The sequence below is a fragment of the Beta vulgaris genome, chromosome 2 (genome assembly GCF_026745355.1).
Source record: "Beta vulgaris subsp. vulgaris cultivar EL10 chromosome 2, EL10.2, whole genome shotgun sequence".
NCBI lineage: Eukaryota > Viridiplantae > Streptophyta > Magnoliopsida > Caryophyllales > Amaranthaceae > Beta > Beta vulgaris.
The window spans coordinates 50,590,089-50,610,625 of record NC_079203.1 but is presented as its reverse complement, the minus strand read 5'-3'; the positions used below and the strand labels follow the sequence as shown (position 1 = coordinate 50,610,625).

The window sequence follows — 20,537 nt, the reverse complement described above, 5'->3', positions numbered from 1 at the left end:
TATAAAAAAGTTATAATTTGATAGTATGCATCAAAAAAAAAAAAGGTTATAATTTGATAGTATGCATCAAAAAAAATTTGACTATGTTTTTATTTATATAATGACGATAAATTGGAGACAAAATTGATAAACGAATAGTGTCATTTCACCTAATGTTTCATTTAAAACATAACGGAGAAAGTATATATCGTTACAGTGACACCTTACATTATTAGTTAGATTGTGCGACTTGGGTACCGATTTACATATATTGGGTTACTAATTATGCATGCATGGAGAAACTAATAAGAATTAATAAGCTTGTGTGGAGTTAACAATAATGCATTTATAGGGATACTGACAAACACAAACACGAACGGGTTACTCATAATGTCGCACCATCATTGGAGGGTGTGATACGGAATATGGACTGATCTGTAGGGCATTGATCTGTCCATACAACTGTTCAAATGTCTCAGATTTTACCATACTAGTTCACACAAGCCTGAGCTATATACAAAGGAGTAGTTCAAATGCTTTTTTTTCTATAGATAACAAGAAGAATTGACAAACTGATGAATATCATGATACAAAACACTGATTACAGCAGTCACACCCTACCTATATCACCTAGCCAATGTTCAATCAGCAAAGCGTGTAATAGACTATACAACAGCTCAACCATATAGATTGAGTTAAATCTATTAACATTTCAATGAACAGGCTGCCTCAGAAAACAATGAACGAATTATCAGCTGGTTGGAAACAAAAACAATGAAAGCAAATAATCTACAAAAACATCCAATACAAGAATAGACGCTTGCACTCTGAGAGTTCCACTCAAGCAACTCTTGATAGCCGATTAATGACATCCGAGTTAGATGTATCCGATTTCTGAATCTCTATATTTCGCTAAGAAGCATATCATCCATATCTTACTGACCATATTGAGGTCTTTTATGGTCCAATATACTTCTTCGCAATTGAGAAAGACTTACACCACCATTGAACCGAACAAGAGAAGAAGTCTGGCCCTTTTCACTATATCTTTCACTTCGAATTCTTAAACTTGGCTTGTGGCTAGGTGTGTGTTGTTTATGCTCAATCACATCCTCTCCTCCAAATTCAGAATCCAATTCAGATTCTGCCATTAAATCCAACAAATTGTTCCTAAAGCCCAAATCCGAATAAACTCTCCTCGGATTCTTCAATGGCTTTGCAAATGTACCATCCACATCAACCAAATTCCCACATTCTAACCCCCTAAACCTTGAACTCGAATGCCCATTTGCCAATCCAACAGGCTGCCCAACATTCTCTACCATCAAGCACGGGTTTGCTAACCCGTTCCACGAATGCAATGGCAGGAGCTTGCTCAACCTATCAAGAGCCTCAACAATCTCCTTCATCGACGGCCTTCTCTCCCTATTAGACCTCACACATTTGGCAGCAATTACAGCTAATTGCTTCCTAACCATATGATCCTTTGGAGGAGGGATCCTAGGATCATAAATACCTAAAAGCTTCCCTTTCCTCACCAAAGGGATAGCCCAATCAACTACTGAGGGTGGTGAATGCCCAATATCAATAGCTTTTCTTCCACTTATGATCTCCAACAACAAAATGCCAAAACTAAATACATCAGTTTTAGTACTCAAATTATCTGGTGTTACATAACATGGATCCAAATACCCAATTGTTCCAGCCGGGGGCGTAGACCGGAGTCGAAAATCGTCCACATTACACTTCAGGGCAAGCCCAAAATCCCCCAATTTAGCATTAAAATTTCTATCAAGCAACACATTAGCAGACTTAATATCCCTATGAATCACAGGTGGAAATTGTGAATGAAGGGTTTCAACAGCTTTAGCAATTTGAAGTGCTAATTTAATCCTACGACCCCAATTTGGGGGCTTGGAATTTTTGTGCAAAAAATCATATAAAGTACCATTACACATAAATTCAACAACAAGCAACCTATCATTTCTGGGAATTTCATCATTATTTGTAAAACCCACTAAATTAACAAACCTGGAACTTTGAAGATTAGACAAAATGTTGATTTCATTGTCAAATTCATCAGAAGATGAAGGTTGTTGCTTTCTAGAGGGTTTCTTAACTGCTACAAAACGACCAGAAGGAAGAAGAGCTTTATAAACAAGACCATGACTTCCTCTGCCAAGAAGTTTTTGGTCAGAGAAATTATTGGTAGCTAATTCAAGATCATTGTACTTAAATTCTTTGATTTTGATGGGTTTTTCATGGGAATTTTTATCTGGGTTTTGTTGTTTTAGTTTGTTAGAAGATGGGTTTTGAGAATTTGAGACTTCTATGGATGATTGAGCTTTGCAAGAGAGATAACCCATCAAGAACCAATTTTTATTTTTCAGGAGTGAAAAAAATAGATGATGTGGGTTTTATGGAGTTCTAAAGAATGAATCTTTGAGAGGGAAAAGAGTGGAAGTTTTCATGGGGATTGTGGAAGGTAGATGCCTTCTTTTTTCAGGGTGGTGTTTATGTTACAGTGTAAAAGTCTTTATGTTCCTAATTTTTATATTTTATTTGGGTGGAGAGGAAAAGGAAGGTGCTTTAATTTGCTCTGCTGGTGCTTTTAGGAGGGTAGAGAAGTGGGGTACCCTTTTTACCAAATTAGAGTCCCAAATTTTGCTGGTGGGGGGAAAGGTAATTAAGTATTTCCTCCGTAACCGAAAGAAAGCAACAATTCGTTATTATTTGTGAAATATAAAATACAAAAATATTGCATTATTTCTATTACGAAAGAAATACATGTTTATTCTATCTAAATAAGTCAATCTAAATTGGTATCATATTTACGGCATAATTTGATCTAATCTGATATAAATTATTCTATTTATTCCGTTATAAATAAATGAAACACTCACGACTTATCATTTTAGGTCGTTTCAAAATAAACAAAACGTTACACGAATCCCTCTATTTCTTTCTCTCTATATCTCTTCTATTCTAAATCACCATGTCAATCTCCTATGTTTTATTTCATGCAGAACGGAGGAAGTATTATCTTATCGTAATTTTTTCGAGGGTTATATATTTGGTTTGTTCTAACTTGATCGGAATTTTTCTAGTATGGTATGATAATGTAACAACTAGCTTAATATGGAGGAATTAGATTAATAATCTCCCGAATACATTGTTTTTTTTTTTTTTGGCACTGGATGTCTGGATGACTCCCCATACATTGTTGACCAAACACTTGTTCTACTATTACGTGCTAGACAAATCAATTGGACTTGACAAGAAGATAAACAAAAAGGACAAGAATGTTTAATTGAACTTGCAACTTTCAGTTTGGTCTTTCTTAATCCCCATTTGAGCAACCAGCACTAAAGTCTTAGTCAGCCATGCATAAGAACAATTAACTCGTCAAAAGAATATGAGCAGTTTCACACATGATTTTCTTTCCACCAAATGAAGCAAAAGTTTTCATCATTTTCCATTATATTTTCTTCCTAAATCTAACCTTTCACATTTGAACTTTTTCTCTTTTTGAGATTATTACTTAAAGTGATCAGTCAGTTCATTAACTTGCATGAGTTTTTCGTTTCACCATGATGTTGAATTTGTAAATTTGAAACTCAGATTAAGAGAATATCATTTTCGTGTAGGATATAAATCTACAATCTTTCTTCCCTAATCCACGTTATTCACCTTATCTAACGAATTCATATCGAAAGATTTAATGACTTTTACTACAAAGTCAAAAATAAACCATAGACACCAATACGTTTATTATATACTCGAGTGCACTTCCAAATCCTCTCACCTTTCTTGTATACCGTCCTATGGTTATCGGATGATCTTAATAACAACCCAAGTAGTAAGGATTAGTCCAAGTGGTAGGTGTCCAGAAACAAGTGTTTATTTGGATTAGATTTATTCACGTACAAACATATTTAGTATTAAGGGTGGTCTAATATATTTGCTGGTCCTCTAAAATTAAAATTACAAATCTACCTCCTAGGTAAATTCAAGAGCAAAGTTTTAGACGTCTAATGTACTTTTCAAACATGATTTAAATTTGCGAAGTTTTCAATAGTAGAAAGAAATGTATAGAATTATCTAGAATCGTGAATCGAATCGTCTACCATATTTGAATAATGAAATCGTAAGATTTTTTAAGAGTTGAATCACGATTTTAATAACTTTGCTTGTGTGGACCTATTTCTAGGTACACAAAGGTATATGTAAGAAATGGCAAGACAAGAGATACTCCATTATTGAGATTAATGCATGAATACTCTGATCTCTATGCACCAAACGAGTAATCTCATCCCTGGTTTGACAAAATGTTGCAGGGTCCCCTGCTCCCTCCAACCTACTGATACTGATGACAGGAGTGAATATGCTTCTGGTTTGAGGTTGCTGAAGTTACCAAGAGAATTAATAATCATGTTCTTTAGGGAAATGGTGGTCCAAATGTTTGGTTAGGAGTCACTTACAAGCTTTTTCAGTAACATCCATTTCATATGTGCTGGAAAAAAGAGAGAATTTCATTCCAATTTATCAGCAAGGACCATGCTTCTTGCTTTACACAAATTCTTCTGTCCGATGCGCTATACCATTAGTTGGTAGTGTATATGCTCGATACTTAAAGAGTGCATAAATAGGTTAGATCATACTACTACTACAATGAGGTCAAGTCTCTCCTCCTACTCCTTTTATCCAGCTTCTGACGATCGCCACTAGAAGAAACGTCATCCACCAGATCGATCAACTTTATTTTAATTTATGTTATTTATGTTTTTGCAGTTGTCGTGTAAGAGCGAGTTCTGCTCAATTTAGTTTTTTTGTTCATTTGGTTGTTTTTAGTATTAGGATGTAATTTCGTTTTTCATTAATGCACAATTTCTTCGATGTCAAAAAAAAAAATACAATGAGGTCAGGTCATAAACTAGTACTAGTAACAATTCACACCAAAAAAGGCAGGCCCTGATAAAGTGGAGCTCTTGTGCAAGACAAGAGGATAACAAATTTGCACTTGGAAATACTGTCATATACAGCTGAAAAACAGAGATTATGATTATACATGGGCTAAGAACCCATTAATTTAAGAGTTTGTCTTGTAAGAGACCGCCTACTTTTAAATTAAAATTAGGCAATGTTAAGCCCAATATTAAAGCCCAATAGTGACTAGGTTAATTTATTTCGGTCACTAGTTTAATCCATTTAGTTACTAGGTCTACTTTTATATTAAAATTAGACCGTCTCTTTTAATAATTTTTGTTAATTTAAACTACATCTAAGAAAAATTGGGAGATACATCATACAATACACATTATCTTCCAAAGGAAACAGACTGATAGTACATCAGAAACCTGAGATTTGCAGAAAAATAAACAAAAAGAATGTTCATTACAACAAGAGCTTGAAGATATATCATTCTTCCTTTTATTTTCAATGACACTATTTTAGCTCATTTTCTTCTTCCGACAAAAAAAGGGAAAAATTTCAAAGAATAGGACTTCTACTGCTGTCCTGTATATTCATGATACTACGATAAAAATACACCAAAACTATTAGCCTCCCTGCAAGCTTGTTATAGCGGTCCACTCAATGGAGCAAAAATCCAGACCCATTTACCAGATATAGCATTCTGAATAGTTTACCATTAATTAGTAGCTTGAATCTGAATAACAGGTTGAACTAATTGGAAGAAGTGCTTTCCTATCCAGTGTTGATCTTCAGAGAGCTATTTATTTGGAAGAAATGTGATGAGAAAGACTAATCAGACACCAACATTAGAAGATAACACAGCTTAGTCAGCATCGCTGACCAGGTAAGGTGATTATCTGAGTTCTGACAGCCAAGCGCTGCTACCAAGTCCCAAACTAGAGTATAATTCGGTCAACCACTGTCGAAGAGCCTCAGACGTTATTTTAAGGAATGCTGATCAGAACTCCAAAAACATGTCAATTGTCAACTCCAACTAGTACATAGCAAACAAGGGCTAGCTTATATAATTATGTACCACTTTCGTTGATGTAGAAGGGAACTTGAGAGAGCATCATTGTCCAATGTTATAATAACAGGTTATCAACCTTCTACCAAAGAGACATCTGTTCGATCCAGTAGTCGTCGAAAGAGCTTCCTGGCAAAGGGAAACTGAGCTTCGAAATTTTCCTGCATCTAATATACAGATTCAACTAATCAGAAAGTAATTATTAAAAAATCCTGCAGCGAAGTACATTTCTAAAAAGAGAGGGGACAGATAGAGAAACAATCTCCATTTATACATCACTAAAAGTATCCAAAAACTTACTTTGGAGGAATGTTGATTCAACTAAATTTTGTAGGTAGTTGCCTTCAGGATTATAATGGTTTCCCAAAACCAGTTTTCAACTACCAAATATTTGTCAATGGCAACTATTAGGAAATTAACTGAATTTATTGCCTACCAGGAAACTTAGCATCTTGTTGATCATGCCAAATAGAGACACTTTTCAAACACTATTCGAGCGAGTAGAAAGTAGGAACAGTTGCTAGAATCAAGAAACGAAGTACATCGTTCTGATGGCGGTGTTACGAGTCCAAATTCACTGTTCAAAATTAAATAGCAAACAACGTAAAAAAAAAAATGGTTGCACATGACAAGATTGTTCCCATCAAGTTATTGTATTACTTTGTCTGTTTACCTTCTAGAATCTCCTCCTTAAATCGTATGCTCAAACTAGATGTTGCAAGTAGTGAAAATAAGGAAGAAGTATATGATAAACTATAACCTAAGAATATTTTTCAAAACTCTTGAATCACAGTGATAAAAAGTAGACCTATAAATGGTCATGTCGCAATTGGCCATAAAGCGCATTGAACAACCGCAAAATGCCACTTCAACAATACCATGACCTTTATTAGCAACCGTGATCAAGGCCGTGATTTTTTTTTTCATGTATGAAATATAGGTCTCAAAAAGAAAAGGAACAACACATAATCTGTGTTTGAGATATTGACGAGGTAAGCCAATCAGGAAAAGCGTATATTCGACTAAAAATGAAATTCCAAAAAGAAGGCTCTTGGCATATACTAGTCCAAAGGAGGGGCACAGCATGAACAACATTGGAAAACAGCTAGTGAAAGGGGATGGATGAGAACAATGTCCTCATAATACAGGCAAATGAGCCAGAAGGCAACAGCAATGAGACATCCATATATGCAAAATGACAACAACAGAATCATAGTCAAGATGACACAACTCTCGTGCATATGATTGTTTCTGATAGAGCGAAATGAACAGCCATTAAAGATGTGGTTAAGTACTTCCCTATAAGTTCATAGTTTATAGTTTATAGTTTATAGCTAGTTTAGGTAGATTTCAAAGTAAAAGCAACCTTGAGTTCTTGACGCCCCCAAATTTGCACAAGGAAGCTGGACATTGACAATAGTCAAACAAGGAGGCATGAAGACAAGTCACAAACCAGTACCCTAGTGAGTCGTCAATTAGCCATTCTCCTTAGTAATCTGTTTATCTACTTTGCATACTATAGACTGTGGAGAAGGTCCAAATCTGTTTAATTTGCTAGAATATTGAACTTTGTGTCACATAAGGATGTCCTTAGTACATGATGATAGGAGAGTTGACAATTCCTAAGCATCTTTGTTTCGAAGAATTTAGTTGCCTTTGACAGATAGAGGTTGACATCAATATAAACAACACCCAAGAGAAGTCATTCTCAAAAGGACGAAACAAGCACTGCAATTCTGAATAAAATGGGAGCAAAGAAAATTTTGAAAACCTGCGTCAGTTTGTAGAAACTCAAATTGCTAGAAAAAAAAAAAAAACTCTTATTTTGCATTAGTGAAATGATGTTTTCTAATGATGAGGATGAAAAAGGAGAAGACTGTTAGCTTGTGATTTGAGAGAAAAAATGGAGATAATATGGTACACCGATAGAGAAAAGTACAGTAAGTTGAAGAAAACAAAATGAAGAACTATTATAAAGGAAGTCAATGACCGGAAGTAATACCAGTAGAGAAAATGTTCATTATATAAGGTAAATTCAAACAAAAATCAGAAGTACTTTCTCACGAAAACAGTGCTGTAACTTGTAAAAGGTACTTCTTTGGATTGGACCGCAGTCCAAAATATATGTAAGATTTGAGATCAAATTTAGTCCAAACTTTCTCGAGTCCACTTTAGTACAAATGCTTAAGACTGGATCACACTGCACTTTTGAGTTTATTCTACATGCTTACACCCCTAAATTAGATGGGCTGGAAGAGCGTCGTTTTGATAAAAAAACGACCAATGAATTGCATACCATGTAACGTAGTACTACATTTCATTCACTTTTGAATTTCAATTCTTCTAGACAACATCCATTTGTCATCCAAAGTGGCCCTTGTATGATATTGGACAACCCATATGCCAATTGGATATATGGTTCAAGGGTTTTTCTGAAAACTTTTAAAGGGTGACAGGGTTGTTTCTTGTAAAGCACCATACTTACAATCTTCACCTTACAATCAAGCATAATCCTTTCTAGCAAGTGACAGGACCATGTAATACCAGCTAAACATATCTTATTGCCAACCAAGTTCAAAAGATGATGCCCACAATTTCCTTTACGATTCTCTAACAGATACTTAGGCTCCATAAAGGAAAAAAACAGAACATGACATTAAGACAGAATATCAGTGTCATTGAGGTCTGACTTCCGAGGATAACTTTATACTTTAGGGGGTAAGTATTTGATGCATCAGAATACTAGAGATCGGAAACAGTCTGATCTAAGACTAGAGATGGAAAACAGGTCGATCAGCATCAGGCTGGGTCACTTTGGGTTTGCTATGTTTTCGGTCAATTTTGGTTTGAGACAACTAAGATTAGCTCAAGCATTTGGGTGGATGGTATTTCCGAGTTCAAATTAACAAACACATGAGAGTTGAACTTCAAGTAGACCTTAGTAGGCTTTTCTAAGGTGAAATTACTAATTTAATTTATTATTGATATACATACTGAAGTGCAATCGATGCAAATTTCCATTTTGACATTTTTGCCTTTGATCATGCTTTTACTTTTTTTCCCAATCACACGCCAACCTTTTCTTTCTACCATCAGGGAGCTAATACAATTTTGGAAGCAACCAACATCCAAAGAATGTCTCCCAATTGAAAGCTCTTTCTATGAATCTAAAAGCAATTATCAAACATAACCCAGCTAGCTACAGTCCAAAGAAGTCTTACACTTTCGAGATAAGCACATAACTTTAGTCCCACCAGAGTGAGGAAGTGCCCGAAGTCATCTGGCCAGATGAAAACTACAATGTAACAATACGATGAGCATAACCAACCGCCAAATCAGTAACACTATCGACTATAGACAAGGTGTGGTGAAGCTCTTCATTCTAATTTTTTAGTTATTAACCGAAAGCACTGACCTAATATATAGAAGGGCTTAAGGTCTAGAATTTATATGTTATGCTGCATATCCTTGGATTGCATAAATTTTTCATGCATTTATCATTGACACGCGCACTTTGAGTGCTTCACTAAATGAAAAGATTACATGCTCCCTATGTACAATCTTGAGGGCACATAGGTCAAGCTCATTTAGAATTTTCATGACACAAGCACTCTATGACCTGGACACCTTCATTGCTTGATGAAATCTTCAAAGAACACTTAGTTAGCTCATGGACAATTACCTAAATTACTGCATTACCTACACAAGACAGCAAGAATCGAGCATATCAAAAGATTCCCTTCGCCACATAGTTATCTCGTCAAATGGGTGTAAACCTCATTTCATTCGAAACTTGGCTTTTTTTGGCCCTTGATTGTCTCCTAAGTCCTAATAGGACTTTCCACACCCTGCATGTTCAAAATTAAGATCGAAGTCAAGGGTCCACTCTTAGATTCACAAGATTCTTTTCCTAACCCACATCAGTTCTTATCATGTGCATGACACCACTCTTACTCTCCCTACTCTCATATCCACCAGCGAAGCAAGCACAACTTTTCATTCATCAATTATCAAGGTAGCATGTTTTGAAGACATCTCTCTGCATTTCATTGTCTGTATGCCCAGTGAAGAACTTTGTTCACACATGGTATTCATTATTCAGATGCTTTCTCTGATCCCTTTGTTTAGAACATTCTATATGATTTTCAAAATCTCAATAATAAAATGATTGGTTAAGTCGTTGCTAGCTTGAATGGAGATTCAGGAGAGACATTGCAAATAAACTATACACTATAGACTATCCAACATTTCCTTCACTAGTCTGTTCATAAACTACTTAAACTTTGAACTAGAGAGTACTGACTGTCAGAAGTGTACTTTACAAGAGACCATTCGCAGCATTAAGAAGGTATGCGGAATGGGTGTCAAAGCTCAAAAACCAATCAACACAACTGCTTCCACATATAGGAGGGTGCACTGGAATAAATAAGAGTGCGGACATACTTGCATAAAGCAAGATCTACATCAGTTTGATGGTTGTTTTCAGGATTAAATATGGAACAAATAAAATCATAGCTTTACACATAGGGGAGTTGCATTGAAGAATTGGTGTTTCATAAATTCTGACCTACAAAATTTAACACTCGGTTATGAGTATGTTGTTCAAATGGTGATTTTCAGGATTCATGACTAAAGAATAATAAAATCACAGATTCATTCAAGGAACTTGCTTAAAAAATCATCTTATAATGAATTCTAATCTATAAAGAACAACATTTTGACTGGAAGAATCTACTTCAAATGGCAATTAATTAAGAAAACAAACAAAAGAGATACAATGAGGCACAAGGATCTACTATAAAAGCCCAAAAAATTAAATAGTTTAAACCCATTACCTGTTCTTTTTTGGTGTCTGACCATGTAAATTTTTCTTCAAATGAACACATGAGTGCACTCTGTTGGAACATGTCCTCGTCGTAACATTTCGTCTGCCCAAATTTCAGCTTCAACGGATCTACCATGCTTATAGAGACCGTGAACAACTATGTCATAAGTAAATCTATTTGGTCGATATCCTTTGTGATACAACCGTTTAAACAATTCGCAAGCTTCATCCATCTTGTTGATGCTCAATATTCTGAGCATCATGTTGTAAGAGAAGATATCAAGACGAAAACACTTCCCAATAACTTCTTCCAAGTCCTCAGCGGTAAAATCCAACGCTACATAGCCAGAAAAAACAGCAATTATACGGCCAAGCATTGCAGTACTAGTTGTCTCAGTAGATACATCTCTTGAACGATTCCATGCCTTGTATAAATCTGTAGAACGCATTGAGTGCAACAAAAATATATTGCCAACAAAAGATGAAATCTTCCGTCCAACTTTCTCCATGTCGTTAATTAATTTAATAGCATCATCATAATTATGATCTGAGCAACACCGCCTTATGAGCTCCTCATAACTTTGCATGCTAGGGACCAATCCATTGGACCTTCCTTGCTTCAACATAGACAATGCAAGGTTCGTCTTCCCTGATTTGCAAAGTCCAACCACCATAGTATTGTACATCTTCCTTCCCACCTTTCTTTTTTTGCTGACATCATCAAAGAACTTTAGTGCATCCAATATATTTTCGCTTCTCAGGTAACACCTCAGCATAAGAAGGTCTGAGCTCAAACAAGGGGCAATGCCAGATCTCTCCATCATTTCATAAACTGCTCTTCCAAGCTCAGGCCTTCTGGCATGCCCAGCCCCATAGATAAAGTAACTGAAAGTGCGCTGGTCAGATCCATAACGAGACAATTGCATCTCAAGCAACTGCACAAAGTGCTTTCCAGGACTATCCATTTCACATACACGATAGACAACATCTTTAAACAATCTGTCTGATGGTTTATGACCTTTATCTTGCATTTCAATTAGAAGTCTAGCGGCAAGGTCTCCCCTGCTTGCCTGATTAAAGCCACATATCAAGTACGAATATGTACTTTCACTGGTTTTCTTATTTAGCCTGTTCAGTTCTCCATGGATCAAGTAACCATCGTCAACCCTTTTAGCCCGGCAAAGGGCTCTAATGAATTTTTCATATGCAGAGTCGGCAGGAATGAATTTACGCTCCAAGGCAAACATAACTAGGTCCTTCATTTTATCAAGCTTACTTTCCCTACACAACGCATCAGCAAGAACAGAGAAGGTCCTCTTGCCAGGAAAATAACCCTGTTTCATAGAGTTCGTCAGTATCCGATATGCTTCATCGGTGCTGCCATCCCCACATAGAGTGTTTATAACATAATTAAATACCAAACTATGTGGAGTAAGCCCAAACTCGGCCTTCCTATCATACAATTCGAGTGCAACATCCATCATTCCAGCCTTGCAAAAGAAGCACATTACAGCATTCATGGTCACCTTATCAGGCACAATTTGGCTCTCTTTCATATCCAACAACAGATCAGAAACCTCTTCAAGGCGGTTTTCCTTGAGAAGCCTACAGATCAAAATATTGTACCTGAACACTTCAGGAATATACCCTTCAACAGATTTTTTAGTGTGCAAGAATTCCACGGCACTATCTAATTTACCAGCTTGCACAAGACTCTTAATCCAAACACCATATGCCTCTTGCATAGAGAAAGTCCCAACATCCGCAAACTCCTGGATTAACTTACCAGCATGGGAAAACTTTTTATCCTTACAAAGGGCATCCACAAGCACACCAAGAATACGCCCTGGCAACACCTTCTCCTGACCCAACAACCCCCGCAAGTACTTCTCCGCCTCTTCCAGCTGACCCTGCTTACACAAACTCTTGGTCACAATACTATGAGTGACCTCATTCTGGTGCCCCCTCATCCTAATTTGCTCCAACACAACATTCACCGCATCGAAGCAACCTTCCTCAACCAATGAATTCAAAAGAATATGGTAAGCAAACTCATCCAAATCGAGGCCGTGAAAGCGCATTCTACCAAACACCTGAAGTGCAACATCAACTTTTCCAGCTAATGCATACCCCATCACAAGCATATCATTATACCTAACCCTATGCAAATTTTTCTGCTTACTAAAACTATCTAACAAATCTAGCATCAAAGAAGTCAGCTTAGCACGACTCAAAATCTTAAAAAGCGCAACACAAGTAGTTCGAGTATGATTAAAATAGGGTTGTCTACCACACCAATCAAAGAATTTCAAACAACTTAAAATATCATCTCTTTTATAATCAAGTACCTCCAAAACATAAGATTCTGTCAATCTTATTTCCAATTGAGCAAGACTCCCATCAGACTTTGTAGAAGAGGCAAGATCTTCATCACCTCGAGTATTTAAAATCTGGAAAATCTTCTCAAAAATAGGGTTTTTCGAGGTTCTAAACCAATCACTGAAAGTAGAAGCAATCTTTTTCGATTCTGAAGATGGGTCTACAAATTTGTATCGTATTATAGGTGAATTAGGGAGGAGATTTGCAGAAGGTGTAGTAGATAAGGAGTTTGAAAGAAGAAGAGGAGAGAGAAAAGGCCTAGTTTTGGTTATGTATTTGAGTGTTGGTGTCAGCATAATTTGATAAGTAAAGGTTGGATTTTTATGGGCATATGTGTGAATTTTATCTAAAGTATAGGATTGTGATAATGTTAATGAAACGGGTTTTTGGATTAACAATTGATTGGGACATGGAAGAAAGAGCAAATGGATATTTCTTTGTGTTTGTTTGACAGAGAGAGAGAGATTGGAGCTCTGCTGCTTCTGGTTCTAATGGTTTCGGCAGAAGCAGGCGTTTTTTGAGAGGAAAACAAGGGTGACGGAGGATAAACAGGGGAGGAGGGAAAATTGTGGAAGACTGATATCGCAGTAAACTTAAACTGACGTTTAAAGAAGACTTTTTTTTTTTTTGGGGATGAAAACTACCTTTCTTCTTGCTAGTTAGGGTCTGTTCTTTTCGAAACATAAAACAGCTGAATTGAACTGATTGAAGCTGAACTGAACTGAACTGAATTGAACTGAACTGAACTGAATTGAATTGAATTGAATTGAAATAAATTAACACAAATTCTTATAAAAGACCGTTTGACGTTAAGCTTAACGTCAGACCGCAATTAGTTATATTTTTTGGGCAATTAGTTATACTTTTTGCACGATTAGTTATTATATTTTAGAATAAAAGTTATAAATGTACAGTTATTAGTTATGATATTCGGATTAATAGTTATAAATTTTTTGTTCAATTAGTATTATTGTTAACAGGTATGACGTTAAGCTTAGTGTCAGATCGTCTTACCAAAGACTTACCCATAAATTAAATTGAATGTAATAAATATATAAATAATATTTAAACAATAATAATATGAATATTAAATAATTATTATAATGATAAGTAATAATAATGAATAATAATAATAATAGTATTTTGGATATTTTTAAATGATAGTTATAAATAAATAATATTAATAATCATAAATTAATAATAATAATAATTAATGATAATTAATAATAATTATTTTATATTATTTATATTAATATATTAATACGTGATGATGATATATAATAACAATAATATCTAAGAAGTAAATTAATATTACTATTTGAATAATTAGATTTAATAATATTTTAATATTTAGTAAAAATAATGATTGGGTTGGACCGCAAAAATTACATCATAACGGCTTGACGCGATTTGAATGGTTTATGGGCTAAAAAACGTGGGTTTATTTGTGCTTTGACCTAAACCATCTTCCTCCTAATAATAATAGCAATAATAATGAGTAAAGCTATAATAAACAAAATAATATATAGAAACAACAACAACAACAACAACAACAATAATAATAATAATAATAATAATAATAATAATAATAATAATAATAATAATACTTAATAGTAATGATATAAAAATAAATAATAAATAATAATAATAATAATAATAATAATAACATGAGTAATTAGTAAAATAAATTACACCAACATAATAATAATAATATTTAACAAAATGGTTATAAAAGAATGGCGTTAAACTGAACTGAATTGAACTGATTGGAGCTGAGCTGAACTGAACTGAACTGATTAGAGCTGAACCGAACTGAACTGATTAGAGCTGAATTGAACTGAACTGATTAGAGCTGAACTGAACTGAAAATAAACTGGGGAAAACAGGCCCTTAGGCTATGTCCTTTTGTACCAGACTGAAATGAATCGAGCTGAAATTAATATTTCTGAATCGATTTAAATTTAATAACTCGTCTAAATTCAATTGAATTAAAATTATGAGAGGAAATTGATTGAACTAAACTAAATTGAACTTAACTGAATTTGTCTAAATTGAGCTAAATTGAATTTCTATTAATCTAGTCGAAAGGAACAAAGCCTTATAACAAAAAAAAAAAATCAAAATATAAAATTAAAATAAAATTTCAAAAATAACAAAAGGAAGTTTTTACCAAAAAAATCTTTCTAATAAATAAGAACTAAAAATACTTGGCTCGAAATTTTCGCGAAATTTAATTGTTAATACTTCGTTTGTGCTTTTCAGTTGCAGCATTCAGACATTTGGATGTTAGACTTTTGAGCGGTGACTCGTGACATATATAAAAAAAACTTTTTAAGAAAAATGAAAAGATTTATTTTTGTAACCACCTTTAACTAAGAAAATCAGTATAAACCACCTCTAAGTAATGTTGTAACAGAGAAGGTAGCGAAATACTTCATCATTATATAAGAGAAAACATAATCAAGTGGAGGGTTTTATTAGATTCCTCTCAATGCAACGATTCCATATGTCAATTTTTATAATTTTTACCTATATACAATTAGAGATATTGACATTCAAAGTAGCATCTCGACATGTGTAAAAAACTAAATAATATAATTTCAGAAAAGGAAGTATATCTCTACAAATTCAGATCGATTGCTCAATAGAATAACTTTTGTCTATGCTAATATCATACGATTCATATTGCTATCATATATAGATCAGATGTATGTAATACTCCATCCGTCCCAATTTTATTGTTTTTGTTTCTCATTTGCAAGAGAATTAAGAAATTTATCATTCACTTTAAATATTTATAGTACTTGTATTGGAAAGATAAATACTATCTGCACTGAAAATGGTTCTATAAATGAGAGAGAGAGTTGTTAAGGGAGGAAAAATGGAGGGAAATGGCTAGAAGAAGAACCCGAGTCACGTGCCACTCACATGAGTCACTTAAGTGAATCAACATCGAAATCCGGCTGGTTAACACCTAAAAAAGGCTAAGGTTGTTCCTCGCAAAAAAAATTACATTTAAAGTCTTAAATTGCCAGATAATTTTTATAAAGTTACTTCTTGCAAAAAGTGATATAAAGAAAGTCGGTTTGGCGCTAAAATAATTACACCTTTGGTTACCAACATGTAGATATTTCCACAATATAATTGCAGTATACAAAACATGAACAGTTTTACAACATCGGTCATTAGTATCTTAAAAAACTCCAGCTGATCTCCAGATCAGCCAATAAAAGAATGGTAGAGAAACGAAAACAAGATAAAAGAAACATGATGAAGGAACTTGCACAAGAACCAGGTTGTTGATATATCTTCATTTTTTTGCCATATACAATTATATATTGAATAAATATAAAATCAAGTCAGAGATTCAAAAAAATCTAATTGATTAAGAATAACTTAATTGCCATTCGATTTCTATATGACCAGAGTCATATGAATGCATTAGCTTTTCCATAGCTGCATGTCTGTGTTGCAACAATAGCCGGCCCTTATTCTCTAACCCCTTCTTGTCTACAGATTTCTGCTTTCGGGGTAATTTTCTCGAGATATTTTTCCACTTTGATTCAAACTCGCAAGCTACAAGAAATTAACGAGACCTCAAAATCAGCAAATCCAAGACCGAAATCTTTTCCAGAAGACATGGAACAGTCACTATACAGTAGTCAGTACACAGCAGCAAATACAGCATTTCTCATCTGATATTATAAAGCTCTTAAGCTTTGAATTTCAGTATATAAAAATGGAAAGTTGAATCATCTCTTGGTCTTATAATCATACAGTTACAATCAAATATCTATTGAAAAAATTAATGTTCGCTTCAAAAGTATTTGTATTTTTGGCAAGTGAAGCTTCTGACAGAAAAAAAAAGATAAATATGCGCATGCATTAAACCATGAGTGCAGTTACCTTCACTCTGATTCCTGAAACCTTGAACAAGGCAAGCACAAATCCAAGGCCTTCCAGCTCGAGATGCTTTAGCCCCTCCTTTAAGCTCACCGTTGTGTTGTTTTAGACTACATAGAAACACAAGCTCTAAGTAGATTTTTCGAAGATCCATGTTGAAAAATTACAACTCACGGTCAACTGCCCTCTCAGGCAAAGAAATAACAACCCATTGGCCTAACCTTGGGATTAACATGGTGAAATCACTTTCCTAGAGTCCAAATTTGCAAATATGAAAACTACAAGATCAATAAAGGAAGCAATCAAAACATTGCATTGATAACAATGCTACTCTTACAAAGTGGTTAAAGGAATATAGTAGAAAGTACTAATGTCAATCGTAGCCATGAGAGCTACCACCAAGGTAAAAAGGAAGCCATACCTTGCTCATGTGCTCCTTTTACCCTGCACTAACACTTACTTTACTATCATATACACTTACCTTAATATCATATAGAACTAATTTCTAGAAAACAAACTCTCTGGCAAAGTAGCAACAACACATTCATTCAAACAAAAGAGCCATGGCATTTGATTAACAGTTCATTAAAGTTGTGATGCATACATTTTCATCCACAGTCCCTTTAAAGAGCACATGAACATGTCATTGCACCCAAATTATACTAGCTTAACAGAGTACAAACTACATAAGCATCTGCATAGCACATGCCCAATTTTCTTCGCAAATAGTGTTGTCTAGCTTGGGACAACTAAACATGTTCAGATACTGGTGCATTGTAGCATACGTGATATGCAAAGATCACCGATCCACATAGCGAAAATCAAAGATATCATAGGCCAGTTCAACATCCTTCTTAGGTCCTAAACGCTGACAAGTATGACAACACAAGAAAAGTAGACAACATAGTTATTTGACTCTAAGATTTTGGGTTGGGAGGAAAACATATTCTTATAAAAGAAGTAATTTTTTCATTTCCTTTGTTTGGTTTAAGGGATAAAAATTATTTTTCCCAAGGGTGGATAATAGTCTCCTCTCGTCTCCAATTCTCATTACAGGGAGCCAAACAATGAAATCTATACTAATATATTAAAAGATGTTCTTAACCAAGGAACGCCGCCCTTAGATTGTTTTTACTATACATGATCCATATACAACAAAAATAATAGTAAATGCATTGTATAAAATTTGATCCCAATCATCCCATGACCTTCAAGTTTATATATACCGAAGTTTTAACCACTAAACCAAATGATATTTGGTGATATCATTTTAAAGTGAATTACTAATCATGATAACTATAAGTACTCGGGGGCCGGGGCATAGCCTGGGCCTACGAACTAGTTTTATTCTTCAATTTTGCTTTACTGCTTTCCCCTCCAAAAAAATGTTTTCCATGGAAAATCATTTTCCATTGACGACTTTTTCCGTCTAAGCGAAATGCAATTTCCATATAACATATCTCAAAAGTAATTTTCCTCATGCCAATATTCTACAACTTCTAATTTCTAAATTCATCAGCACAAGCTCCTCAATGAACAAAATTCACATCCTTTGATAGTTCAAAAGGCAAACTTTACAATTTACGGAAACTTCATAACTCCATGAAATATTCTTCCACGTAAAAATTACAGTTTCACAGAAAATACTAACATTTCATCACAAGATGAAGATTGATCAAACGAGAACCAAAGAAATACATAACTAACTAATCAAAAATAACATCATAAGCAAGCTAATAGTACTAATTTGCAAAATACAGGATAAATAAAAATTAAAGATCATTTTAGAGAGAGAAAGAGATGATACCGGCGAGAGAAATTGGTAGTAACGCCGACGTAAGTCTTGAAAGGGGGATTTGTAGAAGCGATGAGATAAACACACCAAGAAGAGACTTTTGATGATTCTGATTCGATTTCTGAGAGCTTATCAAGCTCAATTTTAGGGTTAGGGTTAGGGTTAGGGTTTGGAGTAGAATGTGGCTTTATCGATCGAAATGTTCGGGACAATTTAAGTTGTCTCACCATGATATTCCCGTTTTCTTGTTTTTCCTCAGAATCGTTTGAATTTGCAGATTGTAATTCGAGTTTTATTCTTGATTTGTGAGTTTTGAGTTTGAATTTTGAGGCGAGAAATTGGGTGAGATTGAAGGATTGACTCCATGAAAACGTGGGTGGAGAAAACGCTACTACGAGCTCCAGCAGGACAGATGAGAGAGGATTTTCTTTGTCTTGTGGAATGTTGAATAGTGAATACTATCTCCTTTTATGTTTATAACTAATTATTAGACCAGGACTATATTGCGAGTAAGGATAAATTTATCCCTATTTTTGAAATGAGTTTTAACTTGAGACCCTCTAGGGTCTATAATGTTATATAAGACCCACTAGAATCTCAAAGTGAGTTTTGAAAATCAAAACTCAGCTCAAGACTCATATTGGACATGTGTCCGAATTCTATTAGATCTTTTTTTTTTCTTTTTGCACAATTTAAAGATATATCATTTTTTAAAAGAATCTAAATTGAAGTCTTGGGATAAGTGTAAAAATATAGATAGTCTGTTGTGAGTTCGGATGTGGCAGAGTTTGAAGCAAAGTCGTAAAGTCTGGGGATAAATTTACCCTAAGAAAAAATTTCACTTATTAATATAATACTTTATGATAATAACACGAAATGTAACTTAGCCTAGTGGTTAAAACTTTAGTATATGTACTTAGCTTAGGGAGAGCGTCACGTGACACAGTTTCTTGTTTATGCACGCCTTTTAATATATTTGTATAGATTTCAATTATTATTTCTCATTTACAATGAGTACTTAATTTGATAATATTAATGTGTAATTATTTGTTAGTTTAAAATGCTTGTGACATTATTATTTATTGGTTTTAAATTCAAGTGAAAACTAGCACTTCATAAGTTATTTGTCATAAAAAGACTTTCTAACATTTTGACGATCTTGTATAAGTATAATTTTGATAGAATGTTAATTTAGAGCATATTGGAGTAGTTGTTGGATAACATCCAAGTGAACGCAAAGATTTTATCTTTCAGTTTTTTCGTTCATTTCTGTTTAATTTTGAAATAATATGGTGTATTTTGCCAAGTTTCCCACAAAAAGAACTGCCAAAAGGAAGAGAAATTGATCAAATGAAAAATTCCGATAAATTGAGTACAAACTTTTTAATTCTACTGTTAAAATTGATAAAAGTATAAATGATTACTCCCTCCGTCCCATAATATAGTGCTTGCATTCCTCTTTGGGTGTCCCAAAATGTTGTGCCTATTTCTTTTTTTATCAATTTTTTTGGACTAAATTATCCTTCATTTGTACATAAAACTTTCCAAAATACCCCTACTTTCTTTTAAAATATGTGCCCCTATTTATTGTTTTACACCATTCCAAGGTATATTTATTGCTCTTTCATTTTATTTTAAAGGAAAAACAAGAAAAA

General features: G+C 34.3%; 3 protein-coding genes across 6 annotated transcripts; all 3 read right to left on the bottom strand.

Annotated features, from left to right (window-relative positions):
- Positions 1-531: 531 nt before the first annotated feature.
- Positions 532-2,578, bottom strand: LOC104907446 (serine/threonine-protein kinase-like protein At3g51990). The gene has a single exon (XM_010696381.4). It carries the CDS (start codon positions 2,343-2,345, stop codon positions 915-917), a length of 1,431 nt encoding a protein of 476 aa, XP_010694683.2. The 5' UTR covers positions 2,346-2,578; the 3' UTR covers positions 532-914.
- A 2,700-nt stretch (positions 2,579-5,278) lies between these two features.
- Positions 5,279-13,859, bottom strand: LOC104907450 (pentatricopeptide repeat-containing protein At1g71210, mitochondrial). Of its 3 annotated transcripts, none has more exons than XR_792025.4 (3): positions 10,816-13,859; positions 9,663-9,828; positions 5,279-6,147 (listed from the first exon to the last, which is right to left on the bottom strand). XR_792025.4 is itself a non-coding variant. In XM_010696384.4 (2 exons), exon 1 carries the CDS (start codon positions 13,478-13,480, stop codon positions 10,853-10,855), a length of 2,628 nt encoding a protein of 875 aa, XP_010694686.2. In that variant the 5' UTR covers positions 13,481-13,859; the 3' UTR covers positions 5,279-6,147; positions 10,816-10,852. The 3 variants fall into 3 exon arrangements, 1 of the variants encoding a protein (XP_010694686.2); XR_792024.4 differs by having other exon boundaries at positions 9,680-9,828; XM_010696384.4 differs by lacking the exon at positions 9,663-9,828.
- Positions 13,860-16,369: 2,510 nt separating this feature from the next.
- On the bottom strand, positions 16,370-19,345 carry LOC104907463 (structure-specific endonuclease subunit slx1). 2 transcript variants are annotated; one of them, XM_057392757.1, is made up of 4 exons: positions 18,895-19,034; positions 17,309-17,365; positions 17,091-17,197; positions 16,370-16,760 (listed from the first exon to the last, which is right to left on the bottom strand). In XM_057392757.1, the coding sequence occupies exons 2-4, from the start codon at positions 17,320-17,322 to the stop codon at positions 16,570-16,572; spliced, it is 312 nt and encodes a 103-aa protein (XP_057248740.1). In that variant the 5' UTR covers positions 17,323-17,365; positions 18,895-19,034; the 3' UTR covers positions 16,370-16,569. The 2 variants fall into 2 exon arrangements, with proteins under 2 accessions (XP_057248740.1, XP_010694700.2); XM_010696398.4 differs by lacking the exon at positions 17,309-17,365 and having other exon boundaries at positions 18,895-19,345.
- Positions 19,346-20,537: the final 1,192 nt, after the last annotated feature.